Raw genomic sequence first — 21,488 nt, forward strand, 5'->3', positions numbered from 1 at the left:
CAAGCAAGAGTGGCCAGGATGCGGAGAGGCCGAGCGGGAGAGCGCACCATCATGCCGTATGCAGCCCTTGGCCGACTGGGGTTCTACTTATTAGTTTCCGATGCAGACAAGGCCTTGGTGTGTACGAGCAGCGTATAGATTAGCCTATTTCGTGTCCAAACTTTAACTTTAACGGCGGGGAAGCTCGTACAGTGCCGTCACACCAGGGAATGTGCTCTTTGTTTCAATATAAAGTAAGGAAGATACGAGGTCTGGGGCTGCAATGTGGATTTATTTTCCCGGGGAATCATCCGTCTACTTGCAGTTCTTATCACATTCTGCGAGTCCCCACACAATTGCAGGGGTCCATCCGAGACGCCATTTCATCGATTTGCTTTATTCGGAACATTAGTGGCTGCATCTGCACTGGCATGGACGTCGTGGGTCTCAACTTGGGCGTCTGAAGGTGGAGATCTCTGTTTAGTACTTACCTGCCTGCCTAGGGACATATTCGACTTCAACCCCTCAGTTCGGCCATCCTCCAACATCTCACAAGCGTCATGGCGTTCTCAATGTTCACTACCGCTGCTCTCGCGGGCGTACTGTCGCATATCGCATACTTCAAGCGCGGGGAACACCACCTGCATGGGGTATTCTACCTCAAAGTCCTCTTCACAACAATCCTAACAAGCACAGCCTTCATCACATACAGAGAGAATACCCCAATTCTATCCGCACTAACACTCGTCCTGAAATTTGTCTCCTCTTTCCTCGCAGGCTTGTACACTTCAGTCCTAACATACCGCGTCCTCCTACACCCACTGAACAAATTCCCCGGCCCCCTTCCAGCACGAGTCTCGTCAACCTGGCTAGCAGCTCAGCTAAACCACGACCTGTACTTGATATTGCAATCCTACCACGAGAAATACGGCAACTTCGTCCGCATCGGCTCGTCTGACATTTCAATCTCACACCCCGACGCAGTCGAAGCTCTCTACGGCACACACAGCCTCTGCACAAAAGGCGAAAACTACGAACTCTCGGCCCCAGCAACATCCCTCCAACTCATCCGCGACCCAGAAGAGCACCGGGTCCGGCGTCGCGTATGGAGCGGTGCATTCAGCGATCGGCTACTCCGAGGCTACGAGCAGCGCATTAAACAGTATCGCGCAAAACTCCTCTCCCATATTGCAGACGCTGCAAAAGCAGGTGTACCAGTTGACATCCGCAAATGGTTCAACATGTACTCCTTTGACGTGATGGGCGATCTTTCATTCGGGAAGGGCTTTGGTAGTCTTGAGAGTGGCGAGGAGCACTGGGTTATGAAGCTTCTGATGGAGACGCAGGATTATATAGGCTGGTTCCTGCCGTCTTGGGTATTTGTGATTGTCATGGGGATTCCGGGGTTAACGGGGGACTTTTGGCAGTTTTTGGATTATTGTGGGGGGAGATTGTTTGAGAGGTTTAAAGTATTTACTTCTTATCCTTTTTCTCCCAGGCGTCGAGACATGTGAAGACTTTATTGACTGCTCTTGCCAGAATGATCCCGAGATACCGGATATATCCACCTCGCTCTTTGCACCGCTCAAGGGACGAAACCTCGATGATCTCACGGCCGACGATAAGCATATGCTTTATGGAGATGCGAGACTGATTATTATTGCGGGGAGGTATGCCTGCCTGACCCCTACAAATCCTTTTAGTATAGTCCGAGGACGAGGCATACTAACAAGCCAAAGCGACACAACATCTGGTGCCCTCTCCGCCATATTCTACGAGCTCGCGCGTAAACCAGAAGAAATTGTCAAGCTCCGCGCAGAACTAGATCCACTGTTCAATTCAGACACCGAGACAAAAGACAGCGAAGATGCGCATGAACTACTGAATTCCAGAATCGGACACCTCAATCACCTCAATGGAGTCATTAATGAAGCGCTGAGAATGTACCCGGCTGTACCGACTCAATTGCAGAGGAAGACGCCGCCGCAGGGGATAGAGATTGGCGGGACGCATATTCCGGGCGATATGCATGTTTTTTGTCCGCTTTATGTGGTGCATCGGTGTATGTTCCGTCCCTTTCTCTTTCAGAATCCATGAGATGGAAGGTGGAATACGAGTAGGAGGACTACAGTATACTGACTGGTTTGGTTACAGCCGAACAAGCATACGCCCACCCTAACGAATTCATCCCAGAAAGATGGTACAGCCAGCCGGGCCTAATCAAGCACAAGAATGCTTTTGCCCCGTTTAGTCTTGGTACTTTCCCTTCCTTCCATCCTCTCCACCTATCTCTTCATCATGCCTAACAAGTAACGTGACAGGCCCATTCAACTGCATAGGCCGCCCCCTAGCCCTAATGAATCTCCGCGCGACAGTCGCGGAGCTCGTCATGGAATTCGATGTTGCTTTTAAAGAGGGCGATAGGGGGGAGGCGTTTGTGAGAGATGCGAGGGATAATTTTGTTTATTATGCCGGGGGGTTGGAGTTGGTTTTTAGTAAGAGGGGTGATAGGGTTTGATGGCGACTTCATCATGGTGGGTGGGGTTGCAAGGTCAAGGTCTTTGCGGGATGATGAAACAGAATGCCAAGTCCTTCCTAGGCTCTTTAGCCTCGTGATCTAGAGTTCTATTACAAAAAGCTCGTGGTGGGCTTGCGCTAGATTCAAGAAACACGCGTAATCTTTGTATCAATGCTATTGTAATGGACACTGTACACGCCTGACCGAGGTCGGGGAAATGACCAGTCCCAGCCAATAGCCCCATTATCCATCATGAGATTCTCTGTGCCGAGCATGTAGGTTACCACATGCTGCTGCTGTCATCGCTGCTGGTGTTCTGGTAATTGATAGGTTAATGAGCCGCGCATAGGCGCGCTTACGATTTCTCCTAGGGCTAGCATCTGGACCCGAATGGCTGGGACTTGTTGTCACGTTCCCTCTTGTTGCTTCCCCGGCCATTGACCGTTTGTTTGTTTTTATTCCGGCCCGGAAGCCTGGAAGTGTGAGTGGTGGCAGGGTGGCATATCGTTGACGGGGTGTGTTGCCTCAATGTATAGCCGGGTAAGTGCACAGTCCTTGCTCAAATCACCAAGATTAAGGAATGAGTCGAGTACACGGTCCGCTCATCCAGTTGGTGTATTGACAGGGCTCGACGGTTCCAAATTCGTCAAAGTGGCTTTGCCCTCGACGATTGAAACCATCGAACATGCAAGGTCCTGCAAGAAACACACGAATTCTTCAGAATACTCCTCATCCAGGTATCTAGGTTGCCGTTCACAGCTGGGGATGCAGAAGAACTCGTGTCCGCGACACCCAAAGGGTTGTCCTTTTTCTTCTCTGCGTGTAGTCCCTTTCATCATACATCTGCCGCACAGACTGACATGGCCACAATCCAAACAGAGGTATCGTTTCCTTGACAGATCGATGTAGCATTCGTTGCAGCGCATATTGTGTGTTGCCCTCTGACTGGCGGTATTGAATTGCATCGTCTGGTCAAAGACTATAGACGCCAGGTGAGGGAAGTTGAACAACAGGAGTATGCGACCTAGGATTTCCAGACCAACAAAATCTTTCTTGGCTAGCGGAATAGCCTCGTTAGCTAATGTTTGGAGGAACATTACGGCTGGATATTTCCAGGGCTTCAGAGAATATTCCGAGATATCTTTGTCGTCTGCTGCAAACTGACTTGAACGAACCGTGTGTTCTTTATCAGAAGATCGTTCAAGTCCAGAGTCGCGGTGGTTTCGCCAACCGTGGTGTAAAGGTATCAAACTATCCAGTGCAGAAAGTTTGGAGTAGGCTCCTTTATCGCCAAGCAGCTGCACGACGTTATCGTGGCCGTATCCGCACGCGATAGCGAATGGTGTCAAAGAATATTTGAGCTGCAAACCGTCGGAACTCAATAATAGGGCATCTGCGCCCGCTTCAAGGAGAACGCGGGCTGCTTCGACATGATCCTCCCGTGCGGCTGCAGCCAATGGCGTCACCCCAAGGTTATTAGGAGTATCCGGATCTGCACCGCGTTCGAGAAAGGCCTTGATAATATCCGTTTCTCCAAGAGAGGCTGCGGCAACAAGCGCGGTTTCGCCATCTTGAACTGTAGCTGCAGGGTCTGCACCATGATCGAGTAGGGCAATCACTATGTCCAAGTTACCCGCCAACACAGCGAGTAGGAGAGGGGTGTCTCCATTGCTGTTGGTAGCTGCAGGACTTGCACCGTCACTTAAAAGATTCTTCACCATGTCTTGATCATCCCCAGCGGCTGAATTTAGAAGAGCAAGCTGAGTATCCATGGTAGTGGCCGTGACGACTGAACCATGGTCACGAAGAACTCTCAGTATATCCGAGTGTCCTCCCTGCAGTGCGAGCATTTGGGGGGTGATTCCCTCATTGTTAGCAATTCCAGCATCTGCTCCCAAGCTAAGGAGAACTTTGACCACCTCCAGATGGCCGCGGAATGTTGCGGTAATAAGAGGGGTACAGCCGCGTGAGTCAAAAGCGTTTGGGCTGGCACCTGCCTCTATGAGAATTCTGACAATCTCAGAATGGCCGTTGGTTGCGGCGAAGGTAAGTGGCTCGCAATCACCAGGGATCAGAGACGTGGGGCTTGCACCTGAATCCAGAAGCATCTCAACTATTTCAAGATAGCCCTTCGATGCGGCAGCAGCAAGAGGTGTTGTGCCACTTTTGTCAGAGAGTGCAGGATTCGCTCCGGAGCCTAAGAAGAGCTTGGCTATCTCGAGATGGCCGCGAGACACTGCCCTCACGAAGTTTTCACCTTTATCTTTGCTGAAATGAACAGAGGTTTCTCGTGAATTCAGAAGCACTTCAACTGTCGCAAGGTGGTCGTGCTGAACTGCCAAGAACAGGGATGTGCAGCCTGTCTTGTCAGATGCTGTAATGTCGGCGCCCTGATCAAGAAGAAGGTGCACAACAATCTCCTTCCCCTGAAAGGCTGCTACCATTAAGACAGTCCAGCCTTCCGTGGTAGTTGATTCGATATCAGCGCGGTTATCGAGAAGAAGACGTACAATCTCCTCATGGCCATTGCATGCTGCGTATATCAAAGCATTCCAGCCTCCTGGGTTCGTTGCTGTAATATCGGCACCCTTATCAAGAAGTATACGGACCGCTTCAGGGTGGTTTCGAGATGCAGCTGAGATTAGTGGCGTGAGACCATTATTGCTAGAGACGGAAATGTCGGCACCTGAATTGAGCAGTATTTCAAGCACAATGGCATGCCCTTCACGGGCAGCCCAGCGGAGTGCATTACGCCCTAAGCTATCAGAAGCTGCAAGATTTGCTCCATATTTGAGAAGAGCTAGTACCACTTCAGCATTACCTTTTGTAGCTGCTTCTAGTAAAGGTGTCACACCCTCATATGTACCTTTTGAATGATCGGCACCCTTGTCGAGAAGAAACTCGACGATGTGAATGTGACCCTTTGTTGTCGCGAGGCTGAGAGCTGTCTCTTGTTCATCGTTTACCGCGTCAATATCCGCCCCATTCTCAACGAGCAGTTTGACTATATCGAGATGCCCGTGATAGGCTGCTTCTGCAAGTGGAGCCCAGCCAGCCCATGCGCAAATGAATAAATCTGCAGGTGTGTTAAGCAATTTCTGGGTAATCGTGAAATGGCCCAAAGCAGCTGCACAGTATAAGGGAGTTCGTTTAAACTGGTCAGTGATAGCACCGGACACACCATGCTGTAGTAACAAATTGACTGCATCTTCCTGGTTTCCTTGCGCCGCAGTGTGGAGTGCGGTACAGTGGTTGATACCTTCAGCTTCCGGATTGGATCCGGCCTCGAGTAGAAATTTCAGAACTTCCACGTGTCCCGCAAATGCAGCAGCATGAAGAGCAATGCCGTGATAGCCACCGAATTTGTGGATCTCAATAAGATTGTGATCTTGTAGATCTTGCAGGATATCCAGTAAGCCAAAACAAGCGGCATAGTAGGTCCGGCTTCCTGGATGGGTCGGATGTGGCTCAGTCTGTTGTGCCTCAAATTCATGCCTCCAGGACTCCCAATTCGGATTTGGATCGCTAAAGAAGGACATTAGCGGACGCCGTAAGTCACACTGAAACTGGGAGCAGGCACGAATGTGCTCATTCCATTGATGGACGGCGTACTGTCGAAATGGACGATGGCAGATGCCACCACAATCAATGTCATCATCTTCGCCCTCCTCTGCACCTCCATCCTCCTCATCTTCATCCTTCTCTTCCCTGCCATGATTGTCCTTCCCATCAGAATTGTCTCCAGTCCCTCTAAGCAACCATGTGTCACCACAGTCAATGTACCTCAAGCAGTCCTGGGCCAAACAATACTCCTGAAACGCCATGTCCCTGAAAGGAGCATGTGCATGAAGTCCAGAGAGGAACTCGCTCGCCGAAAAATGGATTAGGTGAACAGTACTTGACGTCCAGCTTACGCCAGAGGCAGAAGCCCGTAATTCCAGAAATGATCCACAAGGACCGAGAATCTCGGAGTCGACATATTCTCTATCAAAGGGATCCGGAAGATCATTAAATCGGGGGCCATCATCGTCATCGGGTTCTGTAGCGGGATCTAGAACTGCCACAACTTCGGAGAGCTCAAGGATTGTGAGAGGACGGCGAGCGAAAGAGACCCAACGCAGAATAGCCTCAGCGCGCTGTTTATCAGAGCTAGGAAGATTTTGTATCTCGGCCCAGTGCCGCTCGTAGACCTGGGGTAGGTTTGTTGGCATGTCGTTCAGTGCGCGCTGAAGCTGGCGTTTCTGTTGACGGGGCCGTAAATTCTGACTTTGAAGGCGTATCAACAAAAACATGCCGTCGCTTTTCTCCGCCATTTGGGCCGCCATGTCCTGGCGAAATTTTTGAGGGTTCCCTGGAAGTTTCTGCGCGAGAACATGCTCGGCAAATTGAGCGACATCTGGCGAAACGTCTTCCCTTGTAACTGCTAGCTCACTAAAGCTGACGCCTGGGGGCTGGGGACCATACGGCCGGAGCTGTAGCTTGATGTCCCCTTCATCCCTGCTCACAACAAGTAGTCTAGCTCCAGTACCAACTCCCTCTTTCAGCATCTCCTGCAAGATATCTGCTCTGTTGCGTTGTAGCTCAGCTCTCGCTGTATTCATCCGCGGACACTCATCCAAACCATCCACAACAAAGATGGCGTTCTGATTTCGAGACATGATACCCTTGAGGAGCGATAGAACATCGGAATGCGTAGCTTTGGGGCTGTCGCATTTGTCCAAATACTGCAACGCCATTTCTAGAACATTTTCATCTCGATAAACAGCTTGATAGACCCAAGAGCGAGGGATAGCACTCGGACTCCGTTGGGCATCGCTGTCACCAGAGCAGAAAAATGAGCAGACAAGAAACTTGCCACTGTTTAGAAGCGAATTGACGAGATACGCGCATAAGACCGATTTTCCAAAGCCGGCGGGACCGTGAATCCATAACACTCGGAAGGTTTTGTCGTTGATTTGTGTTTGGTCTGAAAGCCAACCCTGGTATGACGGATGCGTATTGATCCAGTTACAGGTTTTGTCGAGACGAGTAGAGCAATAGGCGTCGAACGTGTTTTCTGTCGTCGTAGCATCTAGCCAGTGGGTCAATCGTTGAAGGGCCTGGACCCGTTGGTCCTTGATAAGGCTCGCCTGCAATTTTTGGAACTCATCTGGCTGGACTTTCTGGGGTGGGACTAGACTGTAGAGCTTGTGCACGAATTCATCAAAGTCTTCAACTTGATTTTCAAGTTTGTCGCCGTCCGCAAAGGCCCATTTGAGACGCGACCGAAGTTTCGTCCGGCCCGGATTAGATGCCTCTGGACCTATCGACAGCTTATCGTATCGAGCAAGGGTTGGATCAACGACAGAAAAGATGTCGCGAATGGAAACGAGCAAGTCTGCAACAGCAGCAGCGGTAGCGGGATCCTTCAGCTCCGCAGTCACAGTTTCCTCGTCATTGTTCGTCTTGTCGTTTGCAATACCAACGTGCTTCCCCCAACGTTCAAAAAGAACTTTTGTTGCATTGTAGCGGGATTTGAGGCGCAGAGACTCGGAAGGATGGTCCTTGATTGACTGCACCACGCTGGCAGCCTCTTTGTAAAGACCGAGTAAGCCGAGCAAGCCAACTGCCCCAAGCGCTACCCCCGCGGGTTCCATAGAAGTAGAGAAAGCAGGTCGCAGAAAATTGAACAGTGGTTGCGAGATGGAGGAGAATATGGAGGAGAATATGGAGATCGAGACCCGGCGCTGCTACCCCGCTCAGCACGCGGCTGAACTCGACAAGGCTGAAGGCGTCGTGATAGCGAGCGATATGATTTGAGCAAGAATCCGCAGCCTGCCTGCGCCACATTGGGATTGATCATTGTTGATTGTTGAATCTGGCGCAGTATCAATCAATGTTCCCTATCAAGGGTGACTCGGTGGTGAGGATAAAGCTTCTGTCAGAAGAGGTCCATAGGTCAATCGGCATCCTAGGCTAGAAGCCTCTGGCTTTTTAGTCTAGCGGTAACGCCGGCAGCTTCTTCTCGTGCGTCTATGATAATTGGCAAGCAATGAGTGGAACAAGGTCGTGTCACTTTGGACAGCTCACAATAAAAGCAGTGATGAACAAGAGCATCGAAGCATCGATGATTTCGAAACTGCCTGACCTAACGATGATTCTGAAGCGAAGATGGGAAGGATGGAGGTGTGCGACGTGAGGAAAGAGCGACGGACACGTGACAGCACCGTCCTTCTCTTTACAGCCCTGATTCTACGTTGGCGCCATACTCGGTTCTGGTAGTTATGTTTTCTTTGGAATTGGCATTGTCTGCTCAGTTCATTATTTGCCGGAACCGTTGATTGTTGCAAGGGGGGACTGCGCAGACACTTCCTTAAATGGTAAAGCAGGCGGCATTGCAGCTCATTGTATTCATAACAGAGACCCATGTATATACACTGCATTATAATCTATAGTCACCAGCTACACGGACATAACAAGCCGGAATCCTATATAGTTCACGCCCATGTCCAGACAAGCATGGACTCAAACCTGACAAGCTCACTGTGAGCTCCAAACATCGCCCTTATTCCTTTCCTTTTCTCGCTCCATCTCCCTCTCTTTCTCCCTGATCTTGTCTTTCGATTTCGACATTGAAGACTCCTTCAGTGCTTCCTTCACCAGCCACATACTCACGTCCTTTGCATCTTTTCCGACCCGCCAGCTTCCGAGGACAACGCCCTGATCAGCTAGAATCTCAGTCGCTCGCTCCCAGCGCCTCCGCCAGAGTTCCTCCCGTTTGTTTGGTAACGGAGCACGAGGAGCAGAGTTCGCCGTGGACGCGCGTGATGGTGGGTAGTTGTCTGAGTTAGTACTAGTCCGACTGCTCAGCGAAGGGTTTGAAGCTGGAGAGCGGAGAGCGCTTGGTGGAGGTGGATAGGCTAGGTGTCCGGGGGACGATGATCGAGAGGTAGGAGTAGTTGACGAAGTAGGGTATCGTGGTTGTCTTTCAGTACGAGATGTGTTGGTGCTCGATTGCGAGCTAGAGCTCATTGCTGATGCCCCAGTGTTGGAACGACGCGGAGGTGGGGGGGCCGGAGCATGCTTTGACGCCCACGCACCATCACCTCCATGTGGTGAAGGTCGGCTGTGGATCGGTAGGTCTTTGCTGTTGACACTAGAGTCGCTCCGGGTTGCTGGAGACGAATGACCCGACAAAGGTTCACCAGGTGATAGTGAACCTGACCCACCGCTCCGTCGGGGTAGAGGCGGCGCAGGCTTGCGTTGAATAGGTCCTCGAATTGGGGGTCTTTCTGCGAGATCGGCACTGTTGGTCACGGACCGGAGTGAAGAGGGTTTTGTAGGGATGGTAGGCGGCGTCTTCAGTGACTTCTCCGGTTCATCTGAGAGATCAATCAAATCCTCGGTCTCGGCGGACTTGGACTCTACAACCGAGTCTGAGGCCATTCGAGGTGGCCGCGGCGGTAAGTTAGGCCGGTTAGGAGACGTATCTGAATGATCAACGATGTTAGTATTGCTGCGGTTGGGGGATGACTTGTGCTCCAGGTGGTTGATTGACTTCTCGAAGAAATTAGTCCGCTCCGGAGTAGTGATATCGCGGATAAAGACGCCAATAATCCGGCCTGGGTTCGCCATTACGAGGTCGGTATACACTTCCAGGTCAGCCTCTCCACTGTCACCAACCAAGATAAACTGCCGGTCGGGGAAGTCTTGTAAAATCTGCTCCAGTGCACCCTTCTTTCGCTCCATCGTAGGTTCGAAGATACCCTGGAGCATACCACTATACTGCTTCAGATGGAAAGAGCCAGGTGGAAGCCCAACCATCTTGAAGAAGCGATCCAGTAGCGGGTACAGTTGCCACGGTGCATTTGAGACATAATGAATATCAACACCCAGCTTGGCCATCCCAGTATACCAGTCCGGAACGCCTTCGATCGTCAAATCAGACAGCTCGCGTACAAACACGTTTTTGCACATTTCCTTCGCTCCATTCGCAATGGCCGAGTGCTTGACAGTGTCGTCAATATCACTAATCATACTGACACCTGAGGACTCAAGGATTTTTATCTCCTTCACGGCCGAAAGGTCCTCCGATGCGAGAACACGAACATGCGTCGGCACAAATGATAACGACGCTCGTATTGAAAAGTGACCGGAGTCATTGGTCATGATGTTCCTTGACTGGCTGTTCTCGTCGTTGAAGAAGAAAACGGTCACCGCCATGCCGGCCATGGGATTGGATAAGAACGGTCGTATTCGCTCCATAAGATGGGCATTTGCAACGGAAAGTTCATCCTTGCTCAGCTGAGTCGACTGCGTAGACTGCATTGACGAGGTTGTCGGCGCTCGAGATATACCGCGGCCTTCCTGTTCAAGGGCACCCGACGCACCCTTCCAGTTGAGCTCGTTCCCTTTATCTGCGTCGCGGATAATCGACTGGGCTTCCGTATCAACCAGTTCCTCCTCTCGCTTCTCCGTCATTCGAGGCAATCGTTCGCTATCCTGGCTCGTCCCGTCGAGACCAGTTTCATTGTTTGTAGGCGCAGGTACACCACTCAAGCGCCGAGCGAGAGCAACGACCAGCCGCTGCTTTCTTGTCATCGGTCCACGATAAGGTGCATAAACCCAACCCCTGACATCAACCGCGACAACAGCATTCTCATCATCAAACGTATCCCACTCCGACATTTCGTGTTCTTGAGCGCCATCCAACCCATGATACTCATCAATTGTGTCGGTAGAATCGCGCCGCTGCTGCCGTTTCATCTCCTTCATCCGGTCTTGATCCAAACGCCGCGCATAACTCGGGAATATCAACATCTCCTCATCGCCCGATCGTGCAATCTCGACGTCCGGAAACGCCCCAGGCGTATTCATGTATTCGTCGCCCAGGTCGCGCGACGCATTCCGCTGTGCCGTCCACGAGGCCGCATATGATTGCCGCAAGTCATTTGCCGCCTTCAAATATTCAAACATCTTCTTCCGCCGCGCACCGGGCTCCCGCCGACCCCCATAGCCATAGCCACTGCTCCATGTCGAGGATGACGACGGCTCGTAGTCAGACATCGATGCAGCCCCTTTCCCTGCGCCAGGCAGTCTCTTTCCCGCCTCGTGAGCTGTCTTCTCAAACGGCACCAGCAGTCCCCCAACAAGCCCGCCGACGCCCCGTCTCCGCCGTCTTTTCTGCCCGACGAGGAACTCTTTAAGACCTAGCCTTCCACCCTGGTTTTTCGCTCGTCTCGCAAGTCTAGCTTGTCGCTGGACAAGCACCTGATATACTCTTGCCTGCGCCCGGTGCCGAAACGCGGGAAGGGTCTCGTGCCGGAAACTCCAAAGGCGAAGTCGTGCACGGCGACCAGCGTGGGGCCCGAAAATATAGCGGAAGAAGCGGGAGAATCTGCTTCGCTTGGGTCTGAGGTCCTGATTCGGGAAGTGACGAGGGAAGGCGAGGGGTTGGTGCCGCGGCAGTGGCCACTTGACGGGAGAGGTCGGCGGCGGGAGGCGCCAGCGGTTGCGGAGGGGAGGTCGTGGAGCCAGATTCGGAGACTTTGTAGGAAAGCGATTCAGATAAATTGATCGAGTAATTCACTAGACTGGGTATCTCAGGGGTTAGCTTAGGTCTTCGCCGTGGTTGTTCGCGCCCGGGATGGCACAGGCAGCAGCAGCAGGAGAAGCGGCTGAGGAGCGAACTCACAACCCGCGTGGAAAGGCCTTTCCGGGTATAGACGTAAAGCGCAGAACTTCAAATTTTGGTTATCAATCCAGAAGCAAGAAGGAGGAATGAAGAGAAACGAGCAGAGCCCGCTGACGTTGGTGTTGATAATATTGTGGGGAAAGAGCGAAAGAACCGGGCTGGAGTCTGGACCCAGTGACGTTCGCGGCGCCTGCGATCTCCGTCCGTAAGGCTAGGTATTTTATATATCTTATCTCCGGATCCTTTCCGAAACAACAACCTTTCGTTTCTGATTAAGTATGTATAGCTAATCCTCATATTTTTTTTTGGGGGCGTTATAATCCTTTTATCTAAATTTTCAAGCGTAATTGAAGCCAAAGCTCATCCTGCTTCGCATCCTAGCAGCCTTCGAATATGACTAGGCGAGCCTCATTTCCAACCTAATAATTGCAATGAAATGAATGCCTGGCTTGCAACCTCAGTCTCAACAACATAGTCAAATTTCACTTTCTTCTTTGGTTTCGAGAAGTCACTCGAGTTGCTCTTGCGCTTGCTACCTGTGGAGACGCCCTTCTGAACCGCGGCCTCCTGCACCGGCACCGGTACCGCATCCGCATACAAATCACGATGATCAACGAACTTCGCAAAACCAGACAATCGACGCAAAAGCCTGGATAACTCCCGTCTAGAAACCTCATCGCTAACACCAACCTTCTTCATCCTCGCCGCAACCCAACCCACCTTATTAAGCGTATTATTCCCCTCCACCCACCGACTAAACGTCCGATTCTGAAAAAGCAGCCAGACCTTCTGAGCCTGCTTCTGCCCAGGCCGATGAATAGCACCAATAGCCTCAAACAATCTCTCCAAATTAAGCGGCGGTTCCATAGCAACCATCCGAGAACAAACGGTATGCAGAGTCAGCGACTTGGCACGACAATTGAAGTTCGTCAATAAAATCTGTGCGCCGTTTCGAATGGCAGTGAATTTCTTAATGGCGGTTTTGCGCTCCGCTGCTTTCATGGATGGGCTTAGCCAGACGGTTACGAAGGGCATGCTGAGGGAGTTGAGGAACATCTCTGTTACCCAGAGAACTCTCTGCTAGTGTGCGAGGATGATGAAGCGGGACCGCGCTGAAAAGGTTGCATTGAAGGCGCCCTCGTCATGCAGGATCTTGAGAAGGTATTTTAGCTTCGGAGTGTCCATTGCTAAATACGATGCCTGGAGAAGAGGACTAGATGGCATCGGGACAGCCGGGTCGAGCGTCGTGCTTGCGTAGTACAACGAGAAAGCTCGATCCTCCTTCTCGCCGTAGTCACGGAATTGGTCGATCAGATCATGCTTTGCATTAACGCGTGAAATGGATTGGTCGAGGCGTGTCGACTAAGCGAGGAGGCAGAGGCGTCGCAATGAGCACCTGTGTGCGTGGCTTCCGTCGCCGGGATCGGCTGTTGTATAGCGTTGATCTCCAGACTCAACGTTCGGGTTGAAGGCCTTGATCAGATCTCTGTAGCGCTTACCGTGCAGAACTTGAATCCACGCCGGGTTTGTGAGCTCGATAGTCACAATCTCACAAGGCGGAGGTTCCGCTCCGACCATTGTTCTTTGGTCAATGAGATGTGCCAGTTTCAGCAGTGGAGTATTTGATGAGGTTGGGTTATTTGCGGTGGGGCTCTCGCTCTTGACAGGATCTGAATTGACGTCTGGGATATCAGCGTCTGCCGAAAGCTTCGACTCGATAGCATTGGAGATGTCACTGGCAGTTTCTGTTGGTGTCCTTCCTGCATCCTCGAGTATAGCCGTGGAAGTGCCACGACTGGCGTTACCCACGACGCACTCCTGCTCAAAACGGTCGATCTCTAAAAGATACCGCAGAATATCCAATCGATCAACAGGAACGCATGCCCTCGGAGCCGCAAACTGCTTTGTCGGATCTACCTCGGGATATATAGCATCTGTCAGCTCAGCAACCACATCCAGTTTAGGCGTAGCAATAGCATCCTCATCACGAGCTAAAGTACCCACCGCCACAGCATTGTCCATGGTCCGAATGATCTCAGCCGAAGACAACCCAAACAAATCCTCCACAGCCCTAGAAGGCCCAGCAGCAGTCGTGGCCCCAAGCCCCTCATGATAGAAAACCGCCTTCGAAGCAGCAGCCCGATGCGGTTTCCCCACAGGAATCTTGCTCCCCTTCTGTTTCCGAAGATCCGAGAGAGAAGCTTATAAGCGTGCGTTATGTCATAGGGATCAATATGGATTGGTGTCCCATTCATATGAATCCGATTAAACAAATCCGGCGTCGCCTTCAAAAGCTTAAAGCAATACCAAAGGCAAGTAAACGTAGCAATCGACTTCTCGTCAACCCCATGCTCCCCAATAACCGGCGGCTCTTGCTTGAGCATAATAGACTGCAAGCGCACATCAAACGCCAAATTAACTATCGCCGGGCGAAGCGTCATGTGCGAGTGTTTCAGCGTCGCGCCGAACGTTCTCTTTCGAACATCAAGCCAAGCGTCGAGGATCGGCCGGGTCGCGGGATCATTAAGATACAGGTCCCAGAGCGTAACTGTATCCTTGAACCCTGGAGCGCCGGCCATCCTGATACTGACTTGGTCCATGTCCTGCAGGTATTTCCTCTCGTAGTCCACGCCCCTGACGTCGCATTTTGAGAGCGGCATTGTGGTCACTTGTTGGTTTTAGGATATGGGTAGAAGTGGAATTGGAACGTGTAGTGTTTGGTTCTTTCGCGCACGGACGGGTCGTTTGAAAGGGGGTGGTGCGCTGGATTGTGTCAGCATTGAATGAAGTATTATGGGGGGGGGGTTACTACCTAGAGACTTGACCATGGACAAAGAGTTTGGCGTCAGTTGGTAGGTTGGAAGTGAGCGATGTAGGCGTACTTGAGAATAGGTTGCGGAGCGAGGTGGAGTTGAGAGTGTGTTGGAGATGTATGGAGGAAGGATAGTTGTAGGATGAGAGATAGAACGTTACATATGGTTGAGAAATCGATTGAAGGTAATGAATTGACGGTCTTTCAGAATACCTTTCAAGTTAGGAAGCCTGGTTGAAGGAAAGAGGGACCTGTATCAGTGTACACGTGACGGGAGAGGGTGTGTCGGATTTACTGAGCAGTTCCCATGAGATGAAGGCAAGCTCACTCAAGAAAACGAGAAAATGAGGTTTTAGTAAGAGACAATGTACCACTGAAGGCAACAGACGCTGGGTAACTTCAGTGGAGGTTGAGTTGTCAGGATCGGCTTTTTATATTCGGGTCGACTGTTATACAGTACTATAGTACACTATATAGAGCGAGGCAAAACAACTAAACCTACTCACTGTCCTCGGCGTAGTTCACCTCTTTCTTCGGCCGACCCCGGCGGGCCCCGGTGTTTCTAGATCGCGATTTGGCTGGCTTCTCATCAGGAGAAGGTTCAGCATCTGAAGCCGTAGTGGCTGATGGAGTTGGAGAGGCTTTGCGTTTTCTCGTAGTGGCTCGTTTTTTGACGCTCGAGGTGCGCTCAACGCCTTTGGACTTTGAAGTGGGAGTGGTGGGGGTGGCAGGAGCGTCAATTTCACCATCCGCCTCTGGTGGTGGCGGGGCCTTCTTTGATGACTTGGGTGTTTTTAATGTCTTGGTGCGCACGATCTTCTTTGGCCTGAGCCATTCTTCCATACCTGGAGGCCAGTACACCCTCCGCTCAGGACCGCCCATACCGACTTCTTCCTCGGGGACGGTCTTGGGAGGAGGTGCTTGGGATTCCAGGTCAACAAAGTCACCGTTCTTCTTCTTTGACTTCCGTGGGGGTTTAAATGGCTTGTTCTCGTCATTTCGAACATAGGGCAAGATGTCATTGGAGAGCTCATGCCCGGGCAACTTGAACGTCCTCATCAATTCAAGCACCGCCTGCTCCTTATCCTTGGCCTCAATCATTAGATCCATAGTGGGATCACAAGGGGGTAGGGTCTTGACGCGACCACTGTGCTTTCGACGCTGGCGATTTGTGATGGCGGCAGATGTTGGCTCGGAATAATGCATCTTCTGAGTGACGTTTTTCCGCGTCCATGTAGTCTTGATCCTGTCGTAGAGACCAATAATATCCATGGTGCCTTCCCGGACCTGGGAGGCGTCGAAGATTATGTTGTGGTGATGGTAGTCGAGAACAAGTGGAATGTTTAGCTCCTCGCAAACGGGCAACAAGTCATGCACTGACCAGCTGACGTCGTCGTTCTCCAGTACTAATCGGTTCTTGATGTCTTGCGAGAGGGTTTGGTAGTTTTCACGGAACCGATCAAGGGTTGCCGCCTTGTCGCCAAAAACACCGCCCATGTGAAGAATCATCACTGCATCACGATCCTGCTGCGGAGGTAGCTTGAGGAGCTGCAACAATTCTGAATGATATTCTAAATCCCGTACTGAGTTCTCGTACACTTCCTTTCTAGGAGAACCAAGCTGAGTAAACTGGCCGGGGTGTACGCTCACCCGGTGACCAAGCTCTGCGACAAGGCGTCCGACTTCAGCAAGCGTCTCTGACGCAAATGGAGCCAATCGATATCCATACTCTTTGTGACTGGCAAAGGGAAACATTTCACTGCTAAGGCGCATGAACTTGATTCCGTAGCGGTCATTCCATCGGATGAGCTTGAGTAAGTCGCGAGCATTGGCGAGTCCCAAGCCCTCAACATATCTCAGACCTCGCTCGACATCGGCGGGTTGTGTCTGATCAGGTCGATTCTTGGTGGGGTGTGGTGGCTGTGAGGGGTCCGCAAGCGGATGGCGGTTCTCGAGGATAGAAGCTATACGGCAAGTACGGGAGCAAAAGACGGGTGGGTTTGAATATCGAAGGTATGTGTTTAGACAGGCCTGTATAGAATATGAGGTTAGACAAACAGTGTCCAAAGTCCAAAGTGAGTACTCACATATCCCAGCCTGCCTTTCCAAGGGAGGGGAAGGTAGCTGCTATTGACGGGCGGGGCGCGTGACAGAGCCTCCTGAAGCTCCTCCGCCTCAACCGGCACCTTGTCGTCCGATTCTGGATCAATTTGGGCGCCGTCAGGCTTTCCATTGGCACGCGCATCTTCCGCGTCGAGTAATTCTCCCTCCGCCTTGATCGGGGTATCCGGCGCCGGAGTTCCTTCCATTGCGCGGGATAAGCTGAACCACCGAGTCGTGAATCTCGAAGGGGTGGCCGATAAGGGAATTGTCGCAAGCTTCCAAGGCGATCGGCTATGCGAAGAATGTAATGGGAGAGTGGCCACGCTATAAGCACGAGACAGGAGTGCAGAATCAGGCTTTCGAGTAGCGGCGATCGGGATCGCCACGGAACCAGGGCGCGACATCATCCATGATCGAAGCGGTGCAGAGGTGTGGCAAAACCGGGCAGGGCCGGGTTCCGCGGCGCTGTGGAAACGGGCGGCATGCTCGACAAACCTCTGCTGAGGGAGGCGCCTCCTGAACATTCAGCACGATGAAGGTGTTCTTGAGGGCTGTAGATTGTCGCGATTCAGGCAGAGTCAGAGTTTTGGTGACCCCTGGAGGACCATTGTGCGCGTCCAAGCACAAAGAGAGATAGGATGCTTGGCAAACAGCCGGCAGAGAAGCAGAACAACAATGCAGGGGAGAAAGAAAGGAAAAGAAAGGAGCGACAGGGAGGAATGAGTGGTGGACAAGCCCAGGATTCAAGGGTGCGCAGGAGCTTAGCAGCTTAAGTGCAGTCGCCGCGAATTGGTCGAGTTGTCTGCGCCGCGCGGACCAGATCGAGTTTAGTCTCAGATCTGATCTTTAGCCTCAGGCACCATCTATACCTACTCTAACTATACGACTTTCTATAGAATATGTACAATTGACCACTTCTCTAATGTGCTGAATTATTCAACCAGTGTCACTTACGTTATGAAGATTCAGTCTCTTCAAGAGTGCATCAGCCGATGTTTCAGAATCATGGTTCCATTGTCCCATCTGCAATGGATGTTTCGCATCGAGTCCATTGTTCAACACTCGCCAGTATAACACCATTGCGCCAATAAGAAATGAATGATTCGTATTCCCCAACAATGAAAAAGTACTAGCCATTGTACGGGCATTGTCAGGCTACAACTCGTCGCCGTCGTATGGTGATGCCTCCCGTGTTTTGCCCATTGTTTTGACAGCATTCCTCGTCAAATACTTGTCCTGCGATCCCCCAGTGGCCCAGAATGAAACGAGGTATGGCATTCAAGAACTTTGGGTGAGCGGTTTGTGTCGGAAAAATGCACTCTGAGTTTGTATTGAGCATACCAGTTGCTGTTCGGACTGTTATTTAAGATGTCCTCTACAACACCAGGCTGGTCCTGATTCCTTCTCGAAAAGATACTTGTTGACACGCTCCTTTGTGTTTTACTTGACTTCAGCCTGTTGAACCTCGTCACTCTTTTTGAGGCTTTTCGTCTGTTACGAACAGGTAAGATCGGTTGTTCTATACCTACACCATCAGAACCATCCCTAACGGCATAGACAGATACAACACTCCTTCAATCTCACAGCCTGGTGCTTTGAAATAATATCAATCGAGTCTTAGTACAACCAATCACCATGATGAAGAACATCCTCTACGCCCTCGCGCTCCTCGCGAGCACAACCTCAGCCCACATCCAAATGTCCAACCCCTTCCCCATCCGCAGCCCCCTCGACACCAAATCCACAGGCCAAAAGGACTACTCCTACACCAACCCCCTCTCAACATCGGGCTCCGACTACCCCTGCAAAGGCTACGCCAACGACCCCTTCACCTCAGTCGCAACCTACTCCCCGGGCTCAACCTACGATCTCGAACTGCAAGGCAGCGCCACGCACGGCGGCGGCTCCTGCCAAATCGCCCTTTCCTACGACAAGGGCGAGTCTTTCCAAGTCATCCACTCCATGCTGGGTGGATGCCCGATTACAAAGAGCTACAAGTTCACTATCCCCGCCGATGCACCGAATGGCGAGGCACTGCTCGCTTGGTCTTGGTTCAACAAGGTCGGGAACAGAGAGATGTACATGAACTGTGCGATGGTCACGATTGGTTCTGCGGCGCGCACAGAGGGGTTCATGGAGATGGCGCAGTCGCAGGCTTTTAGTTCCTTGCCTCCTCTGTTTATTGCGAACGTCAATGGGCCCGGTCAATGTGAGACTGTCGAGGGTGAGGAGGTGAATTTCCCTCTTCCTGGCTCGGACGTTGAGGGGAGCTTGACTGGAAAGGGATACAAGTGTGCTTCGTCTGCTCCCTTCCTCGGAGACTCCAACGGTGCCAACGATGGTACTTCGCCTGCTCCGACATCTACTTCTGCGCCTACCGCCCAGGCGCCCATGACGCCTACTTCTGTCTCAACACCTACCACGAACCCTACTGAGCGTCCTCTTCCTCCTGTTGCTGGTGGCAATGATGGCTCCTGCTCCCCTGGTACAATCATTTGCTCCGAGGGCGGCGGTAGCTGGTGGATGTGTGCCAATGGCGAACCCCTGTTCATGGGTCTCGTTGCGGCTGGTATGCGCTGTGTGAATGGTGCTATGGTGCGTGCTTGGTAGACGCCAAACCAGTACATGATTGGCTAGGGTTAAATTTCTTGCGCGATGCGTGATGCGCAAGTCCAAGGACATACCTTGATATCTTACTTTCCTTTGTCCTTCCGCCTTCTACTTCTCCTTCTCATTCTTCAACTTCTTGTTCTGTTTACCCCTTTTGTTGCGGGGCTCCTGTTGTGCCATAACCTTTCTGTACTACTCTTATGCTTCTTACTTTCGTTGACACTTGTATTTCTAAGGCTGCGTGGTGCTAGTCTAATATACTTTATTTCTTCTTTGTCTCGTACTTGCTAGGTAAACCGGAAGGGAACCCGATTACACTTTGCTACCTTAATCATCGAACATCTCTATCACAAAGCCTAGTCTAATTTGAAGAGTGGGACATTAGGAAGTAATTTCATCTTCGTCACAAGAAAGAGCACGCAGCCGACAGCTAGCCCAACACGTCTCACCGCTGCACCAAGCACTCACTGTACACTTGGTACATGTCTTCTTCCCCCCTGTTCAGTATATTTCTGCATTGATTGAATTATAAGTCTTCTCAGCTCCATCGAAATCCCAAATTGAATCGGAGTCTGTTGTTGTGTCTAGTTGATTTGTTGACTGTGCAAGTTGCGCCTCCTGGCTTCCTGCTTCCCGCTCCGATTCCTCAGGCCTTGGAACCAATTGGGAGGGACATGTCTCATGTTCCGTGTTCAGCCCATGAGAGCTTGGGACCTGGTCGTTTGCGGCATATTCTTGGCTTGTGGTGCTCTGTGCAGCGTCCTCACCTGCGCTGGCATCATCCTCATGTATGTCTTGCTCCTCATCCATAGCACCGCCGTCATCCGAATCACCTCCCTCATCCATAACAGCCTCCTTTCCCGTGGCACCACCTGGATCACCTAGTGGCTTGCTGGGAGATCCCAGCCCCCATTTTGGCTTAATAGAGCGAACTTTGTGTGGCACTTTCTTCGAAAGCACATCGCCCGTAGCTGCACTGCGGGTCCAAGCCAGAAACTTCCAGCCCTTGAGCACGTCTTTCCTATCGAGCGACAAAGGCTCAACGGTCGAATAGTGGAACAATTCCGGCTCTGCTTTGACTAACCGCACAATATACCAGAGCACTATGACTGCTGGCTTGTAATTATCCTGAATGCGGCTGTATGCTGTGGTATGGTGAGCTTTTCTTGTTGGGTGGACTGCGGTGCTCAGAACTTCGCGAAATCTAGCATCATTGGCTAAATTCATAAGGTTGCTCCAAAATAGTTTTCCTTTCACTGATTCGTGGATTTCTTCAGTCTCCTTATACCAATCCTGGACGATCGGCACGGTTTGCCGGTTTTGTCGACACATGTCCCAAATGCCGCTTGTATCTTCGAATTCGAATAGCCCGGCTATCTTAGGAGAAGACCGTGCCAGGTCACGGGTGAAACGGGGATCAGCAATTGGATATACATAACACGAAATCTTAGGGTAGATAGTCAGTGACATGAGCGGTTAGATATGGCGGTATCGTTGAAGTCCGTTGTTTCCAGTGGATGAAAGAAGCCTTGGTTGAGAGTTATGTGGCACCACCGAGACAGGCTTCACAGGTTAGAGCCGTACAAGCGTGTTTTACTGTAGACTGAACTGCAGTAACGGGCTTCTTGAAGTATCAACGATCTCAGGGATCCTCCGAGTAAGCTAGAATAGATAACGCCTGATCAAAGAACGATATAGCAGAATGCTCGCTGCTGCAATATGAATATAAAGCGTGGAAGCACTAATAAGTGACCATGTTGAAGAAAGGAACAAAAGAGAGTGGGGAAATTTGG

The 21,488-nt window shown here is 51.3% G+C and overlaps 5 protein-coding genes across 5 annotated transcripts; 2 read left to right on the forward strand and 3 right to left on the reverse strand.

Moving 5' to 3' along the window:
- Positions 1-359: 359 nt before the first annotated feature.
- BDV14DRAFT_209897 (cytochrome P450) lies at positions 360-2,514 on the forward strand. Its single transcript, XM_073775762.1, has 5 exons — positions 360-1,448; positions 1,519-1,649; positions 1,719-2,041; positions 2,143-2,235; positions 2,301-2,514. Exons 1-5 carry the CDS (start codon positions 540-542, stop codon positions 2,495-2,497), a joined length of 1,653 nt encoding a protein of 550 aa, XP_073626549.1. The 5' UTR covers positions 360-539; the 3' UTR covers positions 2,498-2,514.
- On the reverse strand, positions 2,457-4,417 carry BDV14DRAFT_176481 (ankyrin repeat-containing domain protein; the record flags this gene model as incomplete). Its single annotated transcript, XM_073769250.1, has 1 exon — positions 2,457-4,417. A coding segment is annotated over one exon (1,318 nt), but the record flags the coding sequence as incomplete, so codon positions are not given.
- A 4,599-nt stretch (positions 4,418-9,016) lies between these two features.
- BDV14DRAFT_190863 (uncharacterized protein) lies at positions 9,017-14,830 on the reverse strand (the record flags this gene model as incomplete). The annotated part of the gene is made up of 12 exons (XM_073771400.1): positions 9,017-9,651; positions 9,682-10,261; positions 10,298-10,372; positions 10,403-10,483; positions 10,520-12,022; positions 12,861-13,013; positions 13,044-13,245; positions 13,279-13,370; positions 13,401-13,532; positions 13,629-13,656; positions 13,690-14,241; positions 14,328-14,830. 12 exons carry the CDS (start codon positions 14,828-14,830, stop codon positions 9,017-9,019), a joined length of 4,536 nt encoding a protein of 1,511 aa, XP_073626551.1.
- Positions 14,831-15,397: 567 nt separating this feature from the next.
- BDV14DRAFT_176486 (UV-endonuclease UVE-1) lies at positions 15,398-17,833 on the reverse strand (the record flags this gene model as incomplete). Its single annotated transcript, XM_073769251.1, has 2 exons — positions 17,070-17,833; positions 15,398-17,013 (listed from the first exon to the last, which is right to left on the reverse strand). Coding segments are annotated over exons 1-2 (1,970 nt in total), but the record flags the coding sequence as incomplete, so codon positions are not given.
- Positions 17,834-18,720: 887 nt separating this feature from the next.
- BDV14DRAFT_209905 (putative extracellular protein) lies at positions 18,721-19,695 on the forward strand (the record flags this gene model as incomplete). Its single annotated transcript, XM_073775763.1, has 1 exon — positions 18,721-19,695. The coding sequence occupies one exon, from the start codon at positions 18,721-18,723 to the stop codon at positions 19,693-19,695; it is 975 nt and encodes a 324-aa protein (XP_073626553.1).
- Between the last annotated feature and the right edge of the window lie 1,793 nt (positions 19,696-21,488).

The sequence above is a fragment of the Aspergillus stella-maris genome (assembly GCF_047715825.1).
Source record: "Aspergillus stella-maris strain CBS 113639 unplaced genomic scaffold BDV14scaffold_40, whole genome shotgun sequence".
Classification (NCBI taxonomy): Eukaryota; Fungi; Ascomycota; class Eurotiomycetes; order Eurotiales; family Aspergillaceae; genus Aspergillus; species Aspergillus stella-maris.

Bases quoted from the DNA above. Each gene is read 5' to 3' on its own strand.
- BDV14DRAFT_209897 (XM_073775762.1), top strand. From the start codon at position 540: ATGGCGTTCTCAATGTTCACTACCGCTGCTCTCGCGGGCGTACTGTCG. The intron at 1,650-1,718 runs GTATGCCTGCCT...AACAAGCCAAAG, and splicing joins CTGATTATTATTGCGGGGAG to CGACACAACATCTGGTGCCC. The intron at 2,042-2,142 runs GTATGTTCCGTC...CAGCCGAACAAG, and splicing joins GCTTTATGTGGTGCATCGGT to CATACGCCCACCCTAACGAA.